Source organism: Crocodylus siamensis, chromosome 10 (assembly GCF_052110815.1).
Source record: "Crocodylus siamensis isolate JL-2025a chromosome 10, ASM5211081v1, whole genome shotgun sequence".
In the NCBI taxonomy this organism is placed as follows: domain Eukaryota; kingdom Metazoa; phylum Chordata; order Crocodylia; family Crocodylidae; genus Crocodylus; species Crocodylus siamensis.
Window position 1 is genome coordinate 70,590,446 of NC_143404.1, and position 26,571 is coordinate 70,617,016.

At 56.0% G+C, this 26,571-nt stretch overlaps 2 protein-coding genes across 5 annotated transcripts in view; one reads left to right on the top strand and one right to left on the bottom strand.

Moving 5' to 3' along the window:
* Nucleotides 1-21,914, top strand: part of RGS19 (regulator of G protein signaling 19) — a 41,320-nt gene extending 19,406 nt beyond the window's left edge. For both annotated transcript variants that reach the window (XM_090064291.1, XM_090064293.1), the window contains 5 exons: nucleotides 4,203-4,349; nucleotides 4,619-4,755; nucleotides 10,158-10,232; nucleotides 13,425-13,659; nucleotides 15,358-21,914. In XM_090064291.1, coding sequence (XP_089920417.1) covers nucleotides 4,320-4,349; nucleotides 4,619-4,755; nucleotides 10,158-10,232; nucleotides 13,425-13,659; nucleotides 15,358-15,546 — 666 coding nt within the window. In that variant the 5' untranslated portion in view covers nucleotides 4,203-4,319 and the 3' untranslated portion in view covers nucleotides 15,547-21,914. The remainder of the gene's footprint in view (nucleotides 1-4,202; nucleotides 4,350-4,618; nucleotides 4,756-10,157; nucleotides 10,233-13,424; nucleotides 13,660-15,357) is intronic.
* Nucleotides 21,915-22,048: 134 nt separating this feature from the next.
* TCEA2 (transcription elongation factor A2) overlaps nucleotides 22,049-26,571 on the bottom strand; it is a 57,718-nt gene continuing 53,195 nt past the window's right edge. For 2 of the 3 annotated variants that reach the window (XM_090064288.1, XM_090064290.1), the window contains exons 5-10: nucleotides 25,967-26,100; nucleotides 24,661-24,717; nucleotides 23,917-24,071; nucleotides 23,324-23,470; nucleotides 22,845-22,916; nucleotides 22,049-22,388 (exon numbers count right to left, since the gene is read on the bottom strand). In XM_090064288.1, the coding sequence (XP_089920414.1) occupies nucleotides 22,359-22,388; nucleotides 22,845-22,916; nucleotides 23,324-23,470; nucleotides 23,917-24,071; nucleotides 24,661-24,717; nucleotides 25,967-26,100 (595 nt within the window). In that variant the 3' untranslated portion in view covers nucleotides 22,049-22,358. The remainder of the gene's footprint in view (nucleotides 22,389-22,844; nucleotides 22,917-23,323; nucleotides 23,471-23,916; nucleotides 24,072-24,660; nucleotides 24,718-25,966; nucleotides 26,101-26,571) is intronic. The other variant, XM_090064289.1, reaches the window with a different exon arrangement.

Consider the following 26,571-nt stretch of genomic DNA (forward strand, 5'->3'; position numbering starts at 1 on the left):
CCAGCTCCCCTACATCTCTCTGTTCCCCCATCTTTATGCCCTGGGACACAGATCCTTCCCAGCAAGCCAGCATCCTTCAGGATTTAAAGTGGGGCCCTGTGAGAGTGAACCAGTGCCGTGTCCCCTCTTGGCTTGAAGGGTCACTTCTGAGCAGCAGAGTGGATGGTGCCCCCCTGAAACACATGCATCGTGGCTCAGGAAGAGAGGCTGAGCCAGCCGTAAGGGTTCGGGTGTCTGTCAGCCCCCAAACTCTGCTTTGTCTTATTGCCAGGGGGCTCCCCCCGGTCCATGGAGCCATCAAAGGGTTTCAGCCCCGATTAGCTTGTCACAGGCTGATCCATTTGCTGCTTTAGGTTCTTGCCTGTGTTCAGGACACGGGGAAGGCCCTGACAGCCCACAGGAAAGATTTTACCTGCAGAGCTGGCAGGCTCTCCCTTCCCCTGATAAATGAGCGCATTTGGGGTCTAAAATGCCATCCTTTGGAAGCTGTAGAGGCAGCAAGCAATGAGGGATGCTTGTTTGCAGGTGTCGCCTTGGGCATCCATCGGGATTATAGGGGTCAAGCGTGCTGGGACGGCCCCGGGGAGTTTCCTTCTGGATGCTGGAGCGGAGAAGGGGCAGCAGAAGGATCAGTCCAGAGATGCCCTGTTTAAATGCTCTTCCCTTTTGCATCCACCCTCTGCCTTTGTGGAAGGTGGGGGACCTAGTGGACCCGACTCAGCCTTGGTTAGCTGGTGGTGCAGGTTATCCCGGAGGTTGGTCCTACAACCCCTAGGCTCTTAGTCGTTTGGGGTGTGAGCATCCTTCTCCCCCCTGCTTCTCTCCCTCTGCCAATAGCTTCCAATTCTCTGCACCCTCCTCAGTGCCAGCTCCTTGCCCTGGCCCTCACAGGCACCCCAGGACATGGATGGCAGAGCTGCAGGCCTAGGTCAGCAAGCCCCTTTGGGCGTTGCAAATGCCGGGCAATCCGGGCTTCCTCGTGTTTATGCTCTTCCCTCTGCTTCATCCCCCGTTTGCTGTAATTAGAGGCTGTAGCACTGCATGCCTGCTGGCAGCTGCTGCCCTGTTGGGCAGCGAGGATTTGTATGGATGGATAATTACTTTTCTGCATAGCGCCGGAGTCTGGAGGTTGTTGTGCAGCTTGCTTCTTGCATGGAGCAAGGCGTATGTCAGGCCGTGTCCTGTCTGTCCAGGCTTGGCTTTGTCTCTGTGTTCGGAGCATCGAGAGTGATTGGGTCTGGGCTCCTGCCTGGAGTGGATTCATTTTCTGTTCGGTGTCAGTGCCATGACACGTGCCTTTTGGAAGCAGAAGCAGTACCCGGCCAGCCCCCGATGAGCAAACCAGCCCCCAAAATGCCTTTCCAAAGTCACCTGGCTGCAAAAGCACCTCTGAGGTTGCTGCCGCCTGGGGTAACGGCATCCCGGGCACCCTGCCAGGGCTGACACAGATCAGGAGGAGCGTTTGGGGAGAGGAGCGCAGCCACTCTGTTATCTCAGCCAGATGCACTGGGCCAGCAGAGCCTTGCAGGCACTTAGATGAGAAGTGCATAAATATCACTGCTAAAAACAGAACCAAAATTGGGATCATCCTTTGTGAAGGGGGAGGGAGGAGTGGGGGGGGCGGGTTCTCCCTGGTGTGCAGCATGTGGTGCCCAGTGTCCACGTGCAAAGGTCCTTGCTGCCGGAAAATGTGCTGGGGGCCAGCTCTCCCATATGTGTGAGCTGCTGGGAAAAGACTAGTGTCCAGATGCTGGGAAACATCTGCATGGTGGCAGGCACAGGAGAACGGCTTTGCCTCATGTCGCTAGGCTGGCTTGTGGGTCAGGCTCCCCATACCACCCAGAGACTCTCCATGCCCTTTTGGGGGGTGCACTGAGCCCAGGTCTTTGCTCAGCCCTTTTCCAAGTCCCCCGGGACAGCCTATGTGGAAGGGTGACGGGAGGGCGTAGGCAGCATGGATGAGTGAAAAGGGCCGGGGTGTCTGGAAAGGGGGCTGCTATTCTCAACTCTGCCACTGCCCTGCTGCATGACCTTGGGCAAGTCACTTTATCTCTCCCCACGCTTTTCCACCTGTAAGACCTTTGGGTGGGTGAGGGGGTTGCACCCTACATGGGACCTTGTATCCCTGGGTTGCTCCTGTTATACAACTAGGAGCAAAGCCAGCATGCAGGAACCCAGGCCTAGGTCTCCAGCGAGGTTGAATAGCTTCTGCAGCCCTCCCCATGTACAGCAGAAGTGCAGGAAAATGGCTAACCCAGCCAGCTCCTCTTCTGCTGCCATCTAGCAACGCGCCGTGCTGCCGGCCCTGTGCTGGCAGCCGCGTCCTAGGAGCCGCCAGAGGGAGGCAGAACTGGAAGCTTGGATGGTGGACACCTAGATCCGGATCATCTGGGAGGGTGGGGGCATTGCACCGCTTTGGCAACTGAAGCCTTGGCCTCCGGGACTCTCCTCTTTTTGCCCCTGCCCAATGCATAAAATGACATAAAATACTGGCTGAAGGGCGGACACCCCTAGTTTCCCACCTGTACAGCACCAGCATCCCTCCCTCTGCCCACAAAGGTGTGGGCCGAGCCTCTGGGCCGGATGCACGCGCTAAGAAGTAGTTAACTAGGCTACTGTCAATAGCCGTTGCTAGACTTCAGAGCAAACAGGGCTGAGAGTCTTCTTCTTGGAGCGATTTGTTTCCAGCTGTTCTCTGCGAGCTCAGGCCGGCATCACGGAGCTGGGCCCGCTCGGTTCTTGCAACAACAAATCCCTTTGCCATCATGGGGCTTCGTTCGAATACAGGCTTGGGGAGTGTGGTTGCATACCTGCTAGGGGCTGGCATCACCTCGTGACCGGCTGGGTCTTGAGGGCTGAGCCATCTAAGTCAGTCTCTCCCTAGCTCTAGCAACCTGGTCCATGCATTGGCCATGGTCCTCCATCCTTTCAGCCAAGTGTTTTTCCCTGAAAAACTCTCCTTCCAAGCAGGCAGGGGCTCCTCAGCTAGCCAGTTATGCAGCCCAGTTCTCCTTGCTGCCTTGCAACAGGAGGGGATTTCTTCTGCTCCTTGCGCATCCTTGGTCCCCAGTGCCTCCCAGTTTGAGCTCCTGTGCCCGTTCCCTTCATCCCATCTACTGACCCAGGATTAACTGATTGAGCCCAGCTCTGTTCTGGTGGCAAGGACACAAGAAAACCTCCCCCTGCACTCAGAGGGTGCCATCTAACCATCCTCCTCCTGCGTCGTGGCTTCTTCCTGACCCCTCAGCCAGCAGGTCCCTTCTGGGTGCCCCGGGCTGCCTGGATGCGGGGGGGTGGCTTTGCACTGTCGGGACCGAGGCAGGAGCAAGCCCGTGACTACAGCAGGAGTGGGATTGTGCAAGCAAATTCCAAGCCGAGCCCTTGATCATAATATTTGGTGTAACCGCCAGTGCATCCTGCCTGTGAGACCCTCTTCTCCAAACAAGGGGCCCCTGTCAGCAGAGTCTGGTGTGGGGACAGATAAGGAAGCATGTCGTGTTTTGTTTGGGGTTTTCTAAGTGGCTTTATCCAGGTGGAAGTCAGAAATGCCCCTTTTCCCAGCCAAGAATCCTTCTCCTCGCAGCGCTGGCTCTGAAAAGGCCACAGATGTGTGGGAGGCATTTTGGAGTCGGCCGTGGGCGTTGTGTTTCACTGACATGTTTGCTGCACCGCTTGGCCGGGCTCCTTGCACTGTGCAATGCCAGAGAGGTTTTGGGGTGCCAGCAGCTGTGCCCGAGACACAGCGGCTGCGTTAGGGCCAGGGCAGAGCCCGGCTGCCACCCTTCCCTAGCCAGGGTGGCAGGAGGAACAGACACACTCGGGGCAAGGACCTGCTCTCATCGCTGTGTCCTCCTCAGCTCTGCCCAGGCAGGGGCCCGGTTCATTGAATCCATGCTTGGGAACTCCCAGGCGCAAACCAGTGCGAGCTGGGAAGAGACAAAGCAAGGCTGGAAGTCCCCAGAGCTGTGCCTGCCCTGGGTTCAGGTGCTCGGGGTGTCCTAGCTGTCCCTAGTATGGTCGCGGCGTGTGGAGGAGCGCAGGGAATCAGCCAGGTGCCAGGATGCCTGGGCAGAGCTTAGCAATTCACTGCAATGCAGGGGGAACAGGAGGGACTCCCTCGAATGCCCGTGGGCCTCCAGCCTGCACGAGAGACTTGCCCTGAAAGTGATTGAATCCTGAACCATGCTTCTTGCTTCCCCCAGGCTCCATCCAGTAGGCAGCAGGGGCCCTAGCCGGGGCACGCGTCCACGGGGCAGGTCACTGGCACCCGGGAGGCCGGGAGAGCATCCGAGGGCCAGCGGGAAAAGCAGCAGCCATCCATGCCGACCGTGTATGAGGCTGGGAAGCAGGTGAGTGGGAGATGAAGAAAGCAGACCTCTGGCATGGTGTAGTAGGAGCACCCTCGGGTTGCCCCAGATCCGTCTGGCACTCTGCTGCCAGCCTCCAGGTCCTGGGGATGAGAAGGGAAGCAAAAAGGAAAGGCTGGGCCAGGGCAGATGCTTTCTTCCGTCGTCGTGGTCCGAGGGGACCCGAGCCGGGTGGTGAGGTGGACATCCCAGGTGTGGCCTGGGCTGGGCGCTGTGCTAATTCACGCGCCCCGCGCTCTTCCCCTCTGCAGTACACAGGACCCGAGTCCACCGAGAGACCCCGTCCGATGTCCCGGCATGAGACGTCTCCGACAACGGTGCAACCGGCCGGCCACCACCGCCCCAACGCCTGCTGCTTCTGCTGGTGCTGCTGCTGCAGCTGCTCATGGTACGTCCTCGCGCCGCTCTCAGGATCGGGGTGCTAGGCTGTCCCCACCCGCAGCCTCTCCTGAGGGTGTCAGCTGTCTGGGGCAGGGGCCAGTCTTTATACTCCACGTTTATGCAGCGCCTAGCTCAGGCAGGGCTCCACGGTGCCCCCAAAGCGAGCAGAAGAGAGCCAGCTTCCTGCTGAGCTCTGCACCCCTGGATGCTTGTGGCTCTGTGGATTCCCCTCCGCAGCAGCCTTTTCTTTTAAAAGCAACCAAAAAAAAAAAGCAAAAACCCAACCCCGCTGTGCAGCTGCTGCCAGCAGGCACTTCCTGCGGGCACGTGGGACCAGCGGCACGTCCGGGCTGCCAGCGCATCCGCGTGCTCGCACTGGGTTTATAGTTGGGAAGCAGCTTCGATGCGGTGTTTAAAAACCGACTGTAAACACCCTGCTGAGCAGATGGGCCGGTGTTTGCATCGCGTGTTCGGAGCTCCTGCGAGCAGCCTCCCCATGCGTGTGAGGAGCAGAGAGATGGGCTACCACGCAGAGACTTTGCAGAGTTTGTCCTGAGACTCTGCAGTTAGTACCTGGATGAGCAGACCTAACAGCAGCATTTTCTTCAGACTGGCATGGTGAGGGGCTTGCAGCTGGGAGGCTCGTGGGGGCACAGGGCAGCACAAGCTCTTCTGAAACCCATTAAATCCAGGCCTGGCTGCGTGTCACCCCCACTAGATTGTCCCCCCGGAGCTATTGAGGCTATGGACAGGCAGACAGACCTTGATCCTGCTCTAAAAGGGGTGCCTGGGGGCTCACAGCAGCTGTTGCACTGGAGCTGCTACATCAGCATGATGTTGTAGCAACACCAGCAAGCTAAAATTGTCCAGTTTCAATCCAGGGTGAAACCAGGCTAAGGCTGCAATGGTTTTGTCACCTTGTACCACCCTCGGGGCAGGCAGATGTAGCAGCTCCATCACCACAGCTTCTAGGGCGTTGTTTGATATTGGTGCAGCTGTCCTGATTGCACAGTACCCATTCCTTTAGAGATGGGGGTCTTTTGCTCCCCGTTAGCCAAGGCAACGGGGAAAATAAATGTTCCCTCCTGGCCAGAGCCTGATGCTTGCAGGCTGGGAACTGTTTTGAAACCCTGTAAACATCTGGAAGAGCAGCTGCAGGCAGCTGCTGCATAGCTGTGTGCAGCAGTGACCCGCTCCTGAGCGAGACACCCTTTGTTTCTGGCATCGCGCGGCGTTTCAGCTCTGAACACCAGGCACGAGGTTAGGCCACTTGCGAGGAGGTGGCGAGGGGCTGAAGGCCTCTTCTGTGGGGTGGACAGAGCGCTTGTTCAGCGGACTGGATGGAGGGAGGGAAGCTAGCCTGGAAGGACGGACGCTGCAGGTCCTGTCCGTGCAGTGTTGGCCCGGGTGCCTGTGTCAGGGAGCTTCATAGGCAAACCCATGACTGGAGCCGCTAGCAAATGCCAGGGATGAGCTTGGACTGCTGAAGTGCAAAGGGTCGTGAGCCATGCATGGTGCCACCTGCCCCTGTCTCCTGATGCTAAAAGCCAAGGTATCTACTCCTACAGAGACAGGCTGCACTTATCTCAGGTGCTCCATCCGGGTCTGTCCTCACTGGCTCGTGGTGCAAGCTGGTGGCCTGTGCACAGCCACTTCCAGCAGGGCAGTGGGAAGAGGGGAGAAATGCAAGCAGAAAGCTCCCAGGTCCATCACACAGACCCCGCTTCTTCATCCAGACACCAGACCCCGTGGTCCAAGTGGCAGCGAGTTGCCACCCCCCAAAAAACCATCACTTTGTTCTGCCTCTGGTAGCTGCAAGAAGACCCCACCGGAGCTAAACTACTCAGCTGAATCACAGGCATCCCAGCATCTGTGTTCGTCAGCCATGGCATAGCTACTGTGGCCTGCCAGGCTTTGCAAGCTAAGCAGGACAGGGCTGGGGGATTTGGATAAGGGGCTTCTGCAGAATATATAGTCTCTTGAGGAGATGGCATTGATTTGGTAATCAATGCCACCACCCTGCGTGGTGGTGGGAGCACTGGCCCAGGACAAGATCCGGCATCTTTTTGGAAACATAGGAGTGTCGAAGCGCAGCAGATGCCACCTTGGCCGGTTGCATTGGATTTCTCCTCCCCTGCACGTCTGTTCTGCAGGGCAGTTGCATGCGATGTTGAACTGCCGGGCTTCACACAGACAGGGCCACGTTTCAGCTGTGGGCAAAAGCAATCCCATTGTGCCAAGGGCTGCAAAACTCATCGCCACCAGATGCAGGGGGAAGCTGAGCGTTCAGCCAGATTTGCAAAGGGACTGGACATGTGCTGGGAGGAAAGGAGCAGGGGAGTGAGGGGCACAGCCTCTACATCAGACCTTCCTGGACCTGAAATGCTGGAGGCTGCAAGGGAGAGAGGAACAAAGCTTGGTCAGACCCAGCCACTGTGAGACAGGAGACTGGGCTGGATGGACCTATGATCCAACCTAGTACGTGGCAGATCTTATGTTCTCCATACCCTTCGTTGCTAGAGAAGCCGTGGGAAATGGCAGCTGCATTTTTTTTGATGTATATTCGTTTGTAATAAAGCCAAATAATTCAGCTGAGAGCACAAAAGGGCAAAACCTGCATTGGGCTGAGCAAGTGCTGAGAGACAGGACGCACCTCACATGTCGGAGAGCACGGGCATCGGTGATGTATAGGCACGCAGGTGCCTGGCGGCCCTGGTCCCAGCCTTCTTCTCAGGGAAAGGGGGCCTGGAGGAAACAAGTGTCTTGTCACCAGGCTTGTTCCCTCAAGCCCACCCTGACACCCTCCTTTGGCCCGGGGGAGGAAGAAGGCCCGGCGTTAATCTGGTCCGAGCAGAGCTGGGAGAGTGTCACAAGCAGGAAGCTGTCTTCCTGCTGCGGTTGGACGTGGGCGTCCGAGTCGAGAGGCCTGAGGGAAGCGGGCAGTGGACAGCTCGGGGGCTGGCGAGGAGCAGGGGAGCTTTGGAGAAAATAAGAGGGGGAAGCCTAAAAAAAAAAAAAAAAAGCAGAGAGCAGGATGGAAAACACCCGGTTAGGAGCAGCCCTGTCACGTCCCCAGCGAGACGCGCCCAGACCGGCTTGCAGGTTCCAGTGTGTGCGAGCGTGCGAGTGCACGTGTCTGTCCTCGAGTCTGCAGCTTTTAGCATCCCTTAGTTTAGCCCTTGCCAGAAATGCCCAAACTTGGGCAGCGTTCAGGCTGACAGGGAGCCGGTCTTCCTGCGAGAAGGAGTAGGGCTCAGTGGTTAAGGCACAGCCAAAGGCATCGAGAGTGCTGACCGCAGCTCGGCCGCCAGCTTCCCGTGTATGGGGCCAGCCTGGGTGTGCCTCAGTTTCCCTATCTGTAGCCCAGAGGTGATGATCCCGAGTGATTTCTCAAGGCTCATTAGGAACCGATCAGCTGTCAGCCCAGTCCTTAGAGGAGCAGGATGCAACTTGCCTTCTGAGGCCCCGTGTACCCAGGGGGCACAAAGCACACAGCTCTGCACGAGTATTTTTTACCAGTGGCAGCTTGCTGCATCGTCCGGTCCCATTCATGGAGAGCAGCCCTGACTTCTGACCAGTATATCTGCAGCCCAGAGATTTGGGGGGTAGGAGTCAGATGAGCACTGCAGTCCCTAGCTCCTTGCTCAACCCAGGGGGATGTGGGGGTGTAAAATAAAGGCCAGAGATGCAGCCTGGGTCTTTCCTGCTGTGGTCTGAGCAGCACATTTCTGCCTGGCTCCTGCCTAGCATCTGGTCCCCACGTCCATCCCCGTGGCGTCGGCTTTGTCCTTGCTGCAGTCTCAGGAGATCCCTCTCTCTCTGCCTGGAGGCTTCCAGCACGGAGACCCCCCCGAAGCTGCGTTACCGCCAGCGGCTCCACGCTCAGTTGCTTTCTTTCCCTCGAGCTGGTGATTTCAGATCTGAGTCAGCCTCGAAGCAGAGCTCCCTCCTTCCCCCGCTACACACGCTCACTGCCCCCGGAAGCTGCCAGGGCTCAGCTCGCTTCGGAGAGCTGCAGGATTTCGTCTTCTCCTTCATTAATTCAGATGCCGGCAGCGAGGTCCAGGGCTCCTCGGGTTTGGTCTGAGGCAGTACTGGCCCCTGCTGACTGGCTCCAGCTATTACTGCTGCGTGTTTTTTCTCATTCTGCTGTCAGCATTGGGGCTCCGGACACCGATTCCCCTCTGTTTCATGCCCTTCCTCTTCCTCGGTGGCTCTTCTTCCTGCAAGCGGGATCAGAGGTGGTGCAGTCCCCTGGAGAGAGGATGCAAGAGCCGGGGGGCTCGCGCGGCTCGTACTTTGCTGTGCATGCAGGTGTCTGCCCCTGGCTTTGAGGGGGCTCCTGCAAGGGAACAGCCTCTCTGGTGGAGACTGGAGGGGCCACGATTAGGACCTGGAAGGGTTTGGAAGCCTCCTCTCCCAGTTTGTGAACTGGGAGCAGGATTCTGGCTCTGCTAGGCAGGGAAAGCTGGGATTGAAGCACATCGTGTCAGTAGCTGATGGAAGCTCCCCTTTCTGGCTGGGCTAGGACTTGCTCTTGGCGCAAGCATTATCAACCCACCCAGCCGGAAGTGGGAGGGAGCCCCCTTTACCGGTAGAGTCAGACCCGAATGCATAACCCCCCTGCTAGCCCCGTCTCTGCTCCGCGGCCGGGTGAAATGTCAGCAGAAAGGAGGAACGCTTGGAAATGAGTTGCCTGCCTGCAGAGCAGCTCGCTCACCTTTCCATTTGCACTGGCCACTGGGGTCCTCCATCCTCACCATCTACTTTTTGGAGCCTCTCGACTGCAAAGCCAGGGGCTGCTGAGCCAGCCTGGACCAGCACGGCCATCTGGGAGACCAGCGTCCATTTAAATGCACGTAGCACTTAGGAGCGGGGCAGGAAAGATGCAGCTAGACTGCTGGTCCAAGGGGGAGAAAAGGCAGGTGGGTTGGGCTGTCTGGTGCAGGTTTGATGCACGGAGGAGCAGGGCAGAGGGAAAGGCAGCTTTGAAGGTCTGTGCATGTCTGCCGCAGCCTGAGCTCATGGGGAGTGAGTCACAGAAATGGCATGTATGAACGTGCTCCAGGTGCTTCAGCTGGCCTTCCCCTACCGCCCAGGTGCTGCAAAGCAGATGCGACATGTGGCTGGTGGGCCAGGCAGGGGTTTATCTGTGCTGCTGCCAGAGTCCGAGCCACCTTTGCCAGCTGCTTTCCTACCAGGAAGACAAAGAAATGCAAGGAGAGCAGCAGGGCTCCCATCCTGCCCCATCAAGGGTCCCAAGCATCCGGGGCTTAGCTTTAAAAGGACAGTCCGGGCAATGCCGGCAGCCACTGAGCAGATGCCGTGGGGAGAACGAGGTCCGGTTCTGGTGGGAATGGGTACAGGCCCGCCTGCAACGTGGTTACTACCTCTCCGTCTGCCCCCCAGGAACGAAGACCGGGAGCGAGCCTGGAGGGCATCTCGTGGCACCAAACTGGAGACCATACCCAACTGTGAAACTTGGTGAGTTGCTGGGACCCTGGGTCTTCCCCTGCGCGGGCATAGCTGGTGGTGGCACTCTTGGCCGCTGTGCCAGCGTGCTGTGGGGCAAGCCGAGCTGCCCAGTGCTCGTCTCTCCTGCCCTCCAAGACACGGCCTGCGTCTGCCCACACCGTGACCCAGAGACGCGCACAGCCGTGCTGCCATCATGTGCTCATGCCCCTTGGCAGTGGGTACTATGGAGGCAACTAGGAGTGAGGACTCCTGGATGCTCCTCCCTGCTCTGTCACAGCAGCCAGGTGACTTGCTCTGTGTGACCATGGGGAAGTCACCTGGCTGCTACAGGCTTCCCGGCCTGAATTGCACTCATTCACAAAGGGGCTTTGTCAGACTCAATGCCATTGTGTTCGAAAGCACAATGGGCCGCCTGTGCCCCAGCCTGGGGAGAGGCCACACAGCATCCCCCTCCCAAGCCATCTCTCCTGCACTGGGTTTTGGGTTTCCCCATCCTGCCTTCCTGCTGCTCCTGCCCTCGAGCTAAGCCTGGGGGGAGTTACAAAGGAAATGCACTGAGCAGGGCCCCCATTGCAGGCAGGGATCGAAGCTGGAGCAAAGAGGCAAGCTGTGAGCAAAAGGGAGGGGAACAACAGAAGAGGCTAACACTTTGCAAGCCCAACGTCCCACCCACCCTCCGTGCCAGCCCAGCTCAACCCTGATCTTTCTCCGTCACAGTCCTCCTTCATGCTGTGCAGGCCCCTGGGACCATGACAGCACGGCTGGCATTGGTCCCCTTCTCAAGGGCACGTCGAGTACTTTGGGAAAGTCCTGCCCATGCCCACGAGCTGCGTGGCTGGCATTTCCATCCCCAAACGATGCTTCCTTTCTCCATTGAGAGTCCTGTCGGATCCGGCTTTGCCCTGTGCCCTAGAGATGCCCCCTCCCTGGGCTGTCAGGGCAGGGGTGCCCTGCTGCCGTGTCAGTCCCGCATTTCCCACACTGGATCTGACAGCTAAATGTAGCCAGCAGGGATCTAAATATACCTCAAGCCACAAGGTCACCGAATACCAAGCCCGGAGGGGGGTGGCAGGCCCTGCTGCTGTGGGAGCCGTGGCCGTATAAGGGTTTCGTAATTAGTCGAGGGACCGATTGTCTTGGCTGGACGGAGGCAAGGGCAGGCGAGATGCTGTCAGGCAGTAACTGCCCTCGTCCCTGCTTCCCGAGGGCAGGATCCAGCTCTGCTTGAAGATGCCTGCATCCTTCGCAGCCTGCTGGGCTGTGGGATCTCTGGGGAGGCCAGCGCTTGCCCACACCCTGACCAGCCGCCCATGACTCACTCCTTTGAGTCCTGCTGTTCCTCCGCAGCAGTAGGAATGGAGCCCACAAGTCAGACAAGGATCCTGAAGGTCATTTTATTGCCAGATCTGAGACCCGCCACCGGCTTGGACCAACCCCCAGAATTTGCCAACCGTAACTGCAGGATGTGGCAGGCTCTGGTCCTGGGTGGATCCAGCATCTGGCACCCGGGGTCCAGCACTGATTAGTGCCCTTAGAAGTAAATAAGTAGCTCATTAAAACCACAGAACTGGTTTTCTTGTGGTCTTTGTATCCCCGTGAGGAGGCGATAAGCCTGCAGTGATGCTGCAGACCCACCGCTGCTCTCTGGTGCGGAGGTTTTAAATGCGTGTCTGACCAGGTCAGGTATCCACATCACATGCCCTCACACAGCAAGAGCTGGGGACTTTCCACTTCCCAGAATTTTTCATCTGGGGTCTACTGTGATGTTTCATTAGGGGGGTTTTTTGGCAAGGATGGAGACTTGTTTTGTTATTTAGATCTTTGTTTCAACTAGAAAAGTTAGGTCTGTTGCACTACGAAGGCATCACACAACCATCCTACAAGTCATACATCATAGACCTCATACAATGTCATTAAATCTATGAACCATAGAAAATGAGGGTGGGAAGGGCCCTCAAGAGGTCACATCTCATCCAACTCCCTGCTGCAAGCAGGACCATCGTTTTCAGGCAAATTGTTGAAAGATTTTGATTGGCGACTATTGCAGAAGGACCCGTTCCAGCTTGTCTGAAACTTCCCCCACTTCCCTCCCCCTTCTTCTTTTAAGGCACAAACTATGTGCCAAGTTTCACATGGCATCCAGACTCAGGACAGACCCTTGACTTCCATCTCCCGGCAGCTGTTTTTCCATGAATTTCGTGCTGGCTGTAAAAATGTCACCTATCTCCAAGCACATCAGCTTGCAATCTGTCCAAAAAGATAAGGCAGGGGTTTCCCAGCTGGAGCGCACACTGGGATTACCGCTCCAGCACCCTGGGACAGGAGCGACCTCTCGGCAGGGGAGTTTACTCCAGACGCATCCCAGCTCACAGCATGGAAAGGAAACAGCCAGGCGCAATGAATGCGCCTCGGACGTATTGTCCCGAGCTGACGTTCTGCAAAAGCTGACCTGGGTTTTATTGCAGCTTCCCAAGCTCCGGGCCAGATCAGATGCACTCCCTTCCCAAGCTTGTGGGAGGACGAGGGTGGGGTTCTTCGTTCCCAGCCTGAATGGCAAAAAGCGGCTGCCCCGTTATGTCTGTGCGCATCCCCATGAAATCCAGACCAGCCTTGGGACAGCGCCGATACACATGAACACCAACACCCTGCTGCAAACTAGTGAGATGCGACTCGTGTCCAATGGGAAGCGATAGCACTAACAGGAAATATTAACCCCTCGGCACTGGCAGGAAACACTGCTTTATATACCCACTGCCTTCCTATCCCACAATGCCTTGCAGCTTTGGATGAGTCAAAGCATTAGGTCTGACCTGATGCTCCCAGATTTTGTCGCCCAGCTGTTAACTCTTCTGTGACAGGAGGAGACAGGTGGGCAGGCTGTCCTAGAGATTGCAGGAAAAGAGAAGCTTAGCCCTGGACAAGTCACCAGCTACGGGCAGGCAGGATTTGGCTCATAGAAATCATAGGAAATGAGGGTGGGAAGGGAGCTCAGGAGGTCACATCTGGTGCAACCCCCTGCTCCAAGCAGGACCAGCCCCAGCTACATCATCCCAGCCAAGGCTTTGTGTAGCTGGGTCTTAAAGGATGGAGGCTGCACCACCTCTCTGGGTAACTCGTTCCAGTGCTCACAATAATCTTCTCTTTTGTTCCCTCCTCCTCCTTTTCTTTGCTTGTGATGTCCCTTTGCTGTGGCCTGACCAGCACCAAACCGACTCCCGAGGAGGTCCGGGGCTGGTCCCAGTCGTTCGACAAGCTGATGAAGAACCCGGCCGGCCGGAACGTGTTCCGGGAATTCTTACGGACTGAGTACAGCGAGGAAAACATGCTCTTTTGGTTAGCATGCGAGGAACTCAAAAACGAGTGCAACAAGCACACCATCGACGAGAAAGCCCGGATGATCTACGAGGACTACGTCTCCATCCTCTCCCCCAAGGAGGTATGGTGCTCCCAGCATGCCCCTAGTCTCGGGGCTCAGTGAGATCTCAGGCAGGGTGTGTGAGCTTCACACTAAGCTCCATGCTCCCTCTTCAGCCTTGGGTAGGCCAGTATATATATATTTATTTTAAATGAGACCCGTGAACCCATGCATCTGCTCCTGGAAGGGGCTGTTGGTAGTCCCAAAGTGCCCCAGCATTGCCAGGTCCCCATGACCCCCAACTCCTGGGCACATGGCTGACTTCCCCCTTGAGATGCCAGGCCTTATCTCTACTGAGACCTGGATCCTACACCCCTCCTCTGCCTGCACAACTCCCTTAGGATGGAAGGCATCAAGCTCAAACCTCGTGCACAAAAGGTGTGAAATGAAAACGAATGACATGGGCCGTTGGCAGTGCTTCCATTATGCGCAGATAAATGACGCCAGTTGGGCTGGCCTCCAAAGAGCTCCACAGGGGTTAATAGTGGCACTCGTTTGCTGTTGCTAGATCTGGTCCCTAAGTAGGGTAAAGCAACCACAGCCCAGGACCCTCTTGCATTGCATTTGGCATAGTTTATCCCTCTTCTCCCTGGGTCCAGAGCTCAGGCTGTAGCTTGGGGTTCGAGTGCCAGCAGCTTTTGTCTGCAGCACTGTTGTGCTCAAGACTGGGGTAGCCAGACACCCCACATCCCGGCTTTCCAGGTGTCAGGATCCTGCCGTGGAAACCCCCGGGGACCTCAGGCTGGGCCGGCAGGACCCAGCCCTGAGGCAGCTTTTTGCCTTACCATGTTATTTTAAAAGAAAAGTCACCCTCCCTGCTCAGACTCTTGGCTTTTAAAGACGAATACGCACAAGGCCGTCTGGACTGGCTCCCCCCTCTCCTAGCCAACAGCATCTCACATGCCGTGTAGCCAGTGCCGCATGTGCACACAACCCTCCAGCCCTTGTTCCTCAGTGAAAGGAGGTGTAAACCCCATGGAGAAAGGGAGCTTTGCAGTGCTGTGACAGATGGCCGGGGCACTGGAGACCTGGGACTGTGGCCTCCTAAAGCAGAAGGATGTTTCTCCCTGCCTGAATGTAACACCTGAACACGAGGTAGAAAGATGTCCCCAGAGAGCCTGGGATGGGGATGCTTAGCATACTGCTGGCTTCTGCCTCAAGAGGGCACTGGGAAGCCAACCCTGAGGGATGCTAGCATGGCAACGATCAACGGCAGCTTGAGAAGGGTCTCTTTGGATGCATCTACATGTGCATTAAGGCACTTTTCCTAATGCGCATTAAACTTAGTACCTCCAATATGAGGTACTAAATCAATATGCATTAGGCTGCCTTAATGCGCCGTATTGCAAGCACACACTTTTTAGGTGATGCTGAATGCACAGTAGCCTATTTTACTGCGCATTAGCATAATAGCACATTTTTTACGTGCTGCTTTAATGCACAGCAAAATAGGTTACTGCGCATTAAAAGCGCACATGTAGATGTGCCCTTTGGTGCCAGTCAGGCAGCTAAACCCCTTGAAGGGTCCTCAGCCAAGCGAGCAGGGACAGGCAGATGGAAGGGGCTGGATGGAAGCAGCTCAGCCTCTTCCTGCCTGGATGCGGGAGGCTCGTGCCATGCAGCTGGGCCAGGGGTTTTGGGGCTGGGGCGGTGCCCCGTGCGTCAGGGAAGGGTGGCGGTTGCACCAGCTAACGGCCTTGTCCTCTCCCCACCGCGCAGGTGAGCCTGGATTCCCGGGTGCGCGAGGTCATCAACAGGAAGATGCAGGAGCCCTCATCGCACACCTTCGACGACGCGCAGCTGCAGATCTACACCCTCATGCACAGAGACTCCTACCCCCGCTTCCTGAACTCTGCCATATACAAATCGCTGCTCCAGAGCGTCTCCCGGTCATCCTCAGAGTCCTAAGGCCCCCGCACCCTCTGCCCCCGACGCCAGCGGCCCATGGAAGACCCACAAACAATTTTCTTTTGTATGCCGGTGGACCGGGGCGTGGGGGACCCCGTCTCACTTCCCCCATGTTGTAGGGAAGCCTTGGGGACCAGGAGGGCTACAGCCCCTTTGCCCTCGTTCCTCATGCTCACCATCCACCTCCAGTTTTTAGCTTTAGCTACGACCATCACCCTGGTTTCCCGACCACTAGGATGTATCATACCCCTGCCCCCTTCCACGTCCCCTCCATCTTCTTCCTCCCATCCCGTCCTCGGTGACCTTCCTGGTGTTGCCTTTTGGAACTGGGGCAGTGCCGTCGTGGGATCGTCCAACTCAGGCCTCACTCTTACTACTGAATCCCGGTCGTCTGGAGCAAGCACGAGGGCGCAGGCGGGAGGTGGCCGCGGGAGAAGAGACTTGAGGGACTGAAGTCAGGCCTGGCCTCTCCCCCGCCCACCCCAAAGCCCCACTCATAGGTCTGAAGAGGTCACTTTATCCCACTCCTCACTGGCTGGTCCCCATCTCTCCCCGTCTCCCATTTGAAATGTGTTGCTTTTCTTTTTTTTTTTTCTTTTTTTTTTTTACATTTGATTTTCAACACTTCGTAGTCAACTTTCATTGTGGGACGCGATGGGACACGTGCCACCGGCCCCGGGTGGCGGCACCCTGCTCCGTGGCGGGAGCTGCGTCCTGTTCAGGGCAGGCGAGGCGTGAAGGACCCATGTCCCCCGTTCCAACATTTAACCTCCCACCGCGATCACAGCCCTTCTGCGTGAGCTTCCCAGGCCAACAGTCAAGCTCGCTTCCCAGCCGGAGCTGCCTGGCACTGATGGGGAGAAGGAAACTGCACTGTGATACCGGAGGGCTCCCATTCCCCTCCCGTTTTCCATGCCTGGAGGACGGTCTCATGGGGATGGACCCTGCCACACCCCAGGCCGCGAGCCACGCAGCAGGCCTCCGCTGATGGAGGGCAGTTTGCTGTCAGGGCCCCTGCCTGGCTGGGAGGGGATGCCCAGGGAGCAGGCTGGGAATTTCCCCAGTGGGCCCTTTTTTCCCCTCCCCAATTTAGATGAGAAACCCAAAGTTTGCCACCAGCTAGGATGTTCAGTTCGTGCAGGTGCCTGGCTTCTTAGCATGTCCCCAGGCAGGGGGCCAAAGCTTCAGGTGGTGCAGGGAAGCCTTAAAAAACCAGCAAAGAGAAAACTGGGGAATCCTGTTCTGGGGGAAATCCTGGTTTGGGATGTTGGGTTCGTGGTGGACCCGGATGCCTGGGTTGCGTCCGGCTGTGCTTGTAATACAGCAGCAAAAAAATACATCTCATGGGAGGGCCGTGGGAAGCCCAGCTTGAGAAAACATGGAGCAAAAGGGGGGAAAGGCTGGGCAGCAGGGAGCCGAGCAGCAGGTTGAGCGGGGGGGCGGGGAGCAGACCCGGCAGCACCCTTCTGTGATTGGGGGTTGAGGGCAAAACAGAAGCCAAAGAAACCCCTGAGCCCCTCTATAGGATGTGGGTCGCTTATTCCTCTCATCACTCGTGGAAGCAGTGGTTGGAAGACAAGCTGGTGCACTGCCTTCCTCACCAGCCCCTGCCTTTCCAGCTGAAGGAAATCCCATGCAGGGTGGTTTGGGACTCGCCTGAAGTCCAGAAAGGCCTTGGCAAAGTGTCATGATTGCTGAGCGCGTCCCCATCCCGATTCAAACCCAGTGTCAGCCTCCCCTACCCACCTTCACACAGAGCCCGTGCCGAGATGGCCGTAAGGCGTAAGGAGCAGGACATGCACCACTTCCAAACCGATGGCAACCCTCCACCTCGCACCTCGTGCCCCACGAAGGATGCTTGTGCAGCTGCGTGATCCAGGCTGTGAGTTGAAAGATGTGGTGGGGTACAATCCCTGCCAGAGATCTGCAGCTCTTTGGGTTAAAAACAGGGCCAGGAGGGGATGGGGGACCAACCCTAGTGCGCACGGCCGGGTCTCTTTCAGTATTAATGGGTAAGGGTACTTAGGGAGCAATACCCCAGTACGCTCCAGTACGCCAGCTCCAGGCATGACTTCTTACCGTCATGCTACTGCCATGTCTGGGACTCCTATTGCCAAATAGTGTATCTTTGTAAATAAAGGGACCCTCCTTCCCCCAGCAGCGTGGCGGCCTGGTTCGGTGTTGAGTGTATTTGCAGCGGTCTCTCTCGCGAGTGTTCCCACGGGACGGGAAACACGGCGGGTGGCGAATCTATAATATATGTATATTTTTGTAACGCATGAGGACTTGTTTACTTGAGCTGCCTGCTGTAGCTCCCATAGCTAGGACATTTCTACCAACAGCCATTGCCCTTCACTGTGAAAACACAGCCAGCCCCATGACACAGCCAGCTGGACGGCCAACCCCCAAACACACAAACACATGCAAATTTGGCCCAAAGCTGTTCTGTACCTCCCTACCATCTTGAAAGTCTCTGTTGCGATGTAAAAGGATGATGATAGTCTTTACTGTCTGTACTGTCTTTACCAAAAAAAAAAACAAAAAAAAAACTCATGGTTTTAATATTTATCTTCCCCTTCACTTCCCTCCAAAAAAAAAAAAGAAGAAGAATTTAGGGACATTGGTTCTTTTTATTGAAGATATTTTTTAAACAAACCAGAGAAAAGAGAAAAAAAAACCTGTCTCCTCTCTTGTATTCTTTGTTTCGCGGGACCAGGTGTGTTGCAGTAAGGTTAGTTCCTTTTCCACAAGCTGGACGTACAATGCCAAAAAGAAACCTATTCTTAAGGAGGAGGAGACCAGGCTGGTTTAGGTAGGAACGCTGTCACCTCCATCCTACAGCGGATAGAGACGCGCGGGCGACGCTCCCCTCCCAGCAGGGCCAACTGCCTCTGCTTTGCAAGAAGCTGCAGGGATTGTGCTGGTGGGTGAAGGGAAGCTGGAGACCCCCAGGCCAAACCCTGCGAGATTCCCATCGTGATAGCCTGGACTCAGTATTACCAACTCTCGTGATTTTTGGCGTCATTCTTAAAGTCTACTGTTCAGGAATGTGAAAAACTTCACCCCCTCTTTCATATATAAGATGGGTGGGGTTGGTGGAGCTGCCTGCACACCCATCCCCAGTCAAGTTGGCAATACTGTGAACTATCATCGGCAGGCATGGCTTCATGTGCCGGGGTCAGTAGCACACCAACACTGCTGGCTGATCCAAGTCGGGCATCAGCACATGCATTGGCAGGGGAAGGCCCCAGGTGCTTTTGTCTGTCCCGAATCGTCAGGAAGGCGGTGTTGGGATTCCTGCCTGCCAGCCCTGCTGAAGGAGGAAATCAGGCCATTGCAAGAATGACTGCATGCAGAGTTTAGGTGGAGGGGAGGATAGCCAGGGGACATCTGAGCAGAAAAGCCAGAGGCGGATGCATGTCAAGAGCGCGCGGTGTATGCTAAAAGGCTACCGCCAAAAGCAGCTGCATTTGTGGCCTGTACCCCGGGGGCAGAAGCAATTTGGGGTCCAGAGAGGGAATGTGGCAGCACTTTTTCAACCCAAGAGAAGAAAATAAAAGTGTTCCGTGTAGTGGAAACAGCCTCTGCAGGGTCTCCCCCGTGCAGGAGATGGAAATAAATTCCCCCAGCCCTTTATGGCACCTGACTGGTTTCCCACGGGCAGCCCTGCTTGGCTTCTCTAGGATCTGTGTACACACATCAAGACAGACTGAATTCGGCTCCGACATGCCTTCATGGGCTGGAAGGACTCCATGCTGGGTGTCGGAGAAAACAGCCCTCTGCTCCAGTAGCATTTCTGGGAGATCGAGTGAAAGCCCCGTATGGACCTACAGAGGGAAAGTGTGAATATGCCCAGCTTTGCCGAGCCAGCCTGCCCACATGTGGATGTCATGTCCGGAGGGCTCCTGGTCCTATATTGGAGGCAGGAGGCTTAGAAGGATGCTGAGCTGTCTATGCCCCCTCCCTGCCCACCGAAACACTTGGCTTCTGCAGGACAGTGATGATCACAAAGGCCTCTGGAAAGCACAGGGCCCCAAGCAGCATCGGTCTGCATTGCCTTCAGCCTCGCTGCCTCTGCCGATTGCAGCTCCGTTATAGTGAGCTAACCTGTCTGGTCTCATGCTCATTATTAACCATGCGTTTCAGCATCTTACGAGTGAGTCACGCAATGCCCCTGGCTGCTGGAATGCTTTTAATTGATGGCTTTCCCTACATGCAGCCCTATCTGTGTGGGCTTGGTCATATCCCAGACGTTAAGAGAAAATGACACAAGCCCAATGCCAAGGTTTTCTTTTGGATCACGGGCTTGGAAGGGATCCGGCTGATTAGGGCATAGACAGCTCCACCAATCTGCCACCCATCAGAGCCAATCCCTTCGGAGGTGGGAAGGGGAATGCCTACACAGAAGCAAATTTCTAGCTCACAAATCTCAACTGCGTGGTTAGCAGCCTCGGTTACTCGCACCTGGGAACCGTGCCCATCTCACAGCACAGCCTTGGGAGGCACGAGGGGCCATGCAACAGCAGCTGGCATCTAGTAAGCTCACTCTGTCTTCAGGGTGTTGGCTGCAAAGTGCCCACGCGCCTCTGTGAGACGCCAACAGCTAGGATGACGGTGCCACCGCTGCTCTGGTGCCAGGTCGTCTGCAGGGAGCGACGCGTCTCCTGCAATCTTCTTGTTCTCAGGGGACTTGGCTGTCTCCCATGAGGTGTGGGCCCTGAGCCAGCAATCCTCCCACATGCTACCGGCTGGGGAAAGCCGTGAAGAGGAGCTTTCCTTGCGACTACACGAGCCACTCAGGAGAGCTCCAAGCAGTGAGAAACGTGCTACATGTCCCAGGCTCCAATATCCATCTGGTCCCACCGGCTGGAGGAAGAGCCATGGGGCTTCTCCCTCTCAGTGCAGGGAGGTCGCCGTCCAAGGGGGTGAGTGGATTGCAAAGACCTTTTGCAAATGAGATCTGATCTGGAACATCTGATCTGAAAGTCTGCTGGAACAGCCCCATGAGTTCAAGGGACTTGTTCCAAAGCTGTCCTAACCTTGATAGGAAGCACCCACCCTCCCACACCTTTCCTCCCCGTTCAATGTGCAGACACCACAAGAGGACCAGGCCAAGTTCTCTGCTTTACTGCAGGGAAGCCCCGGTGCACCAGGTTCCTATCCCCGAGGTCCCCAGTGCCATCGTGTCTGTAGCACAGTCTTGGAGCTTGAACCATCACCAGCTCCATTCTTCCTCAGCTCGCTGCTTCTGGGTGCTGCTTCCTGGGGTTAATCTGGAGATACTGAATGTGCTAAAGGCTTACAAGCACTTGGCAGAATTGGGTGCTAAGACTTATGATTGTCCCTGGTAGCTCACCTCCCTCTCCGCATCCAGCCTGACCCACGGTTTTGCTTCTGAAGCCGAGCTGAAGAAAAACCATGGAGCAATAAAGGGAATGACCAGGTTCTCACAGGGCTTCAACACCCAGAGCTTCTCATCAGCCTCAGCTGGGAATTTGTGTGTGTCACGATCTCCAGAAAATCTCGTTTTCTCCCTGAGCCCTGAGGGCAGACAGTGGGGGCTGCAGGCCTGTACAGAAGGGCAAAGCCCCTGTGCGCATGGAGGTCATTGCAGAACTCCTTCCTCTCCCTGCTTTGAGGTTCAATCAATCGCAGACGCAGCACTGGCCTTCCCATCCTGAGATGCGGTGCCTGGCTCCGTTCCCTGGGCAGACTCTGCTGGCTAGAGGGTCCTCTGTGACTTTGCAGGTTAGAGGAATCTACCTATGTTACAGGTTCGCCTGAATGACAAGCCGGTCTCTCCACCTACTGCTTTCATGGGTTATCAGAACTCTTTTCCCCTCTCCATCAGAAAGCAAAACATGATAGCATCTTCACTGCAACATCAATGACTTCACAAACTACATGACCTTTATTTGTCTTTACAGCAACCCTCCCGCCCAATGCTTTCACATACCAGACAAGAGCACAGGCATCTCACAAATGCAGTGCCCTCAGCCACACTGGTATCACTTCTGAGTAACACGGCTGACTTCCAGCTGAACTCTGAGGCCGGAGACCTGCCCCTGCTCTCCCCACGTCCCACTGCATGTAATCAACTGGTCTAAATCCTGCAGTGGGCACTTGAGCAAAGCCTCCATTAGCCACAGCTGCAATTTTGCTTGGGAAGCAGCTGTAGGATCTGGCCCAGTGGTTTCCGATTCTTTGAACCAATCAAAAACAAAAGTCTGTGCATTTCCAATGACAGAGACATCTCCAGGAAAGGGCAATGTCGGTAAAACTGCCTGGGCATTTTGTACAGCTGATTTGGAGCCTAGATCAGAGAGCTGAGGCTGAAACCCCTAACCCCATTTTTGATCAAGGTTCAGATGCTCACTGGGTCTGACTATCCCACCAGCAAAAGCCCGTACAGCCAGAAGCCACAGCACCCCAGCAGCTCCCATCTCTGACACTAAACTCTGGTGCAGCTAATGCCAAGTGCAGCAAGCAGCAAACTCAGAACTGGCAAAAAAAATAATGTTTAATACTGTTTGGAAAGAATGGCAATGCTTTTCTTTGATGAGAAAATAAAAGACAAAAGGGGGTAGTGAACTCTCCTGCTAAATGCCTGCCCCGCTGGGGGCCGCTCGCCACTGCCGCACAGAAAGGGGCCAGGCCTCCCTCGGACAATGCGCTTGGTGCGTGACACAAAGGAAACTCACTTGGGATACGATACACAATTGCCGGAGAAGCTGGAGAATGCACGGTTTGTTCTGGACCGCGTTCGGCTGCCGCGGTCGGGTTCCAAGATGTCTCAGCAGAACTGCAAGAGATCAGACTTGCTGCGAATGAGGCCACGCCGGCTGCCATGAAAGAGCCCTAGATCAAGGGGTTGCCAGCAAAGGGGAGGGGATCTGAAGCTGGCAGCACATGCTGCTCCTGGAGAAGAGGGTGCCTTCCCTCTCCATTAGCAGAGGACTTCCCCAGCCCCTGGAGCCACTGTTTTGATCCCATAGCTGGGGAAGCTGGCAACCACAGCATGTGAGTGATGCTCAGCAGGCAACACGGTGCTCAGAGCAGAAGCCAGACTCCTGGGTTCTTATCCCAGACTCACTGGCACATTAGGCTAGTCACTATCTTGGGTTCCCCTGGTTTCTATCCTGTGTGCAACAGCACGGCGAGGGCCAGCCAGCATCTGGAATGTGCCTTGGAGGAAGGCAGCTGCATGCTCATTGCCAAGAGGATGCACAGCAACTACAAGAGCCATCCCCCACAATACCTGCCCTGCTCAGTATGAACGATGGCTGCGGCTGCCCTACCTTCCAGCGGTTCCCACACTCGTTACACACGACAAAGGTGGTCATGGGCTCGTCGGAGCTGCGTGTCTGCACCTGTGTGTGAGAGGCAGGGAGGTGAGAGTCCATGTTGTACCCACCCCTGCCAGAAAGATTTGCATGGGGGCAGGTGGGGAGAGGTGTTGGCTTGGTAGCTATCAGGAGGCCCCAGGTTTACTTGTCAGAAAGCAGATGGGATGGTAAGGAAGAGGTTTCCTGGGACCTCATCTGGCAGGCTGCATGGAGGATCGGGCAGGTGGGAGAGCAGCCTTTCAGGAGCCAACAGTCATAGCACCCCAGAGGTTGCCCTGCTCATCTGCAGCACGTGAGCCGGGGTACAGGGCCTGGCTCCGAGAAACGCCATGGGTCTCTGGAGGGAGGCTGAGCACAGGCAGTTTCCCCTGGCCTCACCTGGACCAGGGAGGGTCCTGCCCCCAGCACTCTGGCAAGGCTGCAGGACTGACCTGAGTGTAAGTGCAGTTCTTCTTCTTGCATTTGCCGCAAGTGAAGAGGTCGGTCTGAGTGCCACCCGTCTTGGCCATCTGGTGCTCCCGGATCGCCTCTTTCGTCATAGCCTTCCTGATCTCCTTCAGCTCATTACTGGCCATTTCCTTCCAAGGAGGTAACACAGCTACATCAGTCCTGCTTCACCGCCCACAGCCACCACCCTACTGCAGCACAGGGAGGCAATGGCTGGCAGGGAAGACCAAGGGGACGGGTAACAGCCCGTGACATGTCCCACTGCTAGGGCACCCACTCATGTCTAGCCCAGGCCACCTGTGGCCAATGGGACATGAGCTCAGCCTAAATCAGAGTAGACAACTGTCCCCACCATAAAGCCCACCAGCAACTGGCCCTGCTGGAAGCTTTAACAGAGAGGCCTGGTATTGAAGCACCTGAGGATTAGGGCAGGGAAACATACTGCTGCTACTCACTGCTACACAGAAGGCTTCAGCTTGTAGAGCTTCCACAGTGAAAATGTAATTCCCCAAACATGATATTTGGCCCTGAAAGATGCATGCAGGTTGGAGTCCTAAGACTGGTGTCTCTGACCCACCTCCGAGGTCATCACAGCAATCTGCTCCGGGGTGATTGCCCCACACAGCACATTCTTCCTCAGCTCGGGGTTCTTGGAGTCCTTCAGGTTGGAGATGCGGCTCCTCACCCGGTTTTTGTACTTCATGTCAGTGTTCTTGACATCTTGGTATATACGTGTCAGGGCTGTTAAGGAGCTAGACAGGGAACAGAATCAGCCCTGCCACCGCCCAATGCTCTCAAAGCACATTCCAACCAGTAATGAATTAAGCTGCAAGGCTTTAATGAGGCAAGGGAGGGTTACTGTGACCAGTGACTAGACGAGGGCTGCACAGGTAGGGCTCTGGCTTCCACTTGTTCTGCAGGCTGATCCTCACTGAGGCATTAGCCTTGCCACACTGCCCAGCAGCAGCACCGCAGTCATGCTGTCTTTGGTGGAAGTGGGCTGCTACATGGTTCCCCTGGCCTGGATATCAGCAAATTCCTTCGAGGGGTTGAAAGTGTGGGGAAGTCTCCGGAGGGAAGCCTGGACATGGCGGCAGGAGGCAACATCCCAAGAGGATGAGGAACCAAGCCAAGGCAAGTGCCTCGCCAAGGCGTCAAAGAGAAACGACTGACATCGATCACACCAGTACGGGCTTTGCTCTGAGCTGCCAACCCCAACTCTGAGCCCCCAAGAGCAGAAGCACTGCGCTGACAGGTACAGGCTAAAGCTGCTCACCTCTGCTAGCAGCCTCTGACCTATCCCCCAACACTGCAAGGATATATTCTTCAATCTGGGCGGCGAGATGCTCGCAGTCCGCCCCGATGGCGACGTGGTCACCTGTAAAATTACAGGAACAAGGAGCACAAACACCGGTCACTTTCGATCAGCCATGGGAGCCCCCAGCCCTGAGGTCAGAGACTCTGGGAGCCCAGGGCGATTGATTTGGAGGCACACGGCTCCTCCCTTCATCACACAGAGGGCGCAGCCTTTGAAAGACAACTGTGATCGAACGCAGCAGTCCCTCACCAACCTCAGCGGAGGGCTGCGCATGGCAATGCAATGCTGAGCTTGGCCTGCAGAGGCAGCAACATGCATTGCTATGGGCACCATCCCTGCGGGGCCCGATTCTAGCCTTACTGTGGTGTAAATCAGGAGCCACACTTGGCTCAGTGGAGTTTTATGGCATTAAACCTGGTGCAGCCAGAAACAGTCCTAGTGCCTCTTCTTGACCAAACCGCCCTGCACCCCCATTCACCTGCCCTCCTCTTGCTTTTTACTGGCCATGGCTGGAGCAAAGCAGCTGGTCAAATCAAAGCAAACCACTTCAGGGGAGGGATATTAAGCAAGCTAAGTGATGCAACAAGGGCATGTGTCTAGCTGTGGGACATGGCACGTGACTGGTGAGCAGCAGGGGACGTGCAGCCTGAGCATGAAACCCCATTAGGCCGAGGAGATGAGGGACAAGGGAGGGATGAGCAGAGGCTGCAGGGGAGACTTCTCCAGGCTGGACAGCAGGTTTATTGGAAAACAGATGCATGTGCCTAATGCTTCAAATACGCAGTACTGAGCCCCCACCAGGCATCAGCTGGGGAAGCAAGAGGGAAACCAAGAGACAGATTTCTCCCAGAGCCCTTCCAGATGTTCGGCCTTTGGAAGACTCTGCTCCAACCCAGCTGCATTCCCTAGAAGTCCTGCCCCAAGGGCAGGATATAAGCAGCATCGGTGTGGCCACTAGCAACCCAGCGTGCTGAGACCCAGCCCTGCTTTCCTCAAGGGCAGAAAGGGCTGTCAGCCAAGGTTTAAAGCAATCAGACAAGGCTGTGTTGGGCACGAAGCAAATGCTTTGGTGCAATGAGGTGAGAGGCAGCAGATTCCCAGTGGCGGGTGGATGTCGGCCTTCTCCAGACTGCCCCCTTGAAAAGGCCACAGCGTTATGTAGGGGACTAAGGACTGCAGTGCTGCTCCATGAGGACTGTCCTGACTGTCCCCTAGGCCCAGATCAGTCCTGCAACAGGCATGGAGGTCCAAAGTGCCTTCCCACTGGCAGCCAGCATGATCTTTGAGGCCAGGCCTCTGGGTTACTCACTGTCACTCTGCAGAGCAGAAGTCAGCATCTCTCTGCATTTGTTGCGGACAGCATCACAGGTGACAGGCACCGGAGGGAAGGTGGTGATTTTGGGGGTGGTCGGTGTCTTCGGCGCATCCTGCCTTTTGTTGGAGCTAAAAGAGAAACTTCACCTGTCAGAAAGTCTCAGTTCAGGGCAAGGCAGTGTAGGGAGCAGTGGGCATGGGGTCAAGTGGCCTGTTAATCACAACATAGAGCCAGTCAGGAAAAACCCAACACAAAGATGCTTGTCAGTGGCTGTCCCCCAAATTTTCACACAGTGTTGACCTGAATCTGAGCACAGCTCTCCCCTAGCCAGATGCGGCTGTTGAAGCCAGTGGGTACTGGCCAGCTTGGCTGGTAGTTTAAGGGGCAGGATACAATATCATCCATGTTAAGAGATTTAATCCACAGAACACATTAAACCGTTCTACTCCTGGATGTCAACAGGAAAAAGACACTCGCAAAGCCAAAGGACACTGCTGACTGCCCACATTTACATCCAGACGCAGAGTTTGGCTCTGGTGTTTTGGAAGATGGACATGGTATTTTGCGGTGACAGACAAGAGTTGCCTGGAGCATGTCTG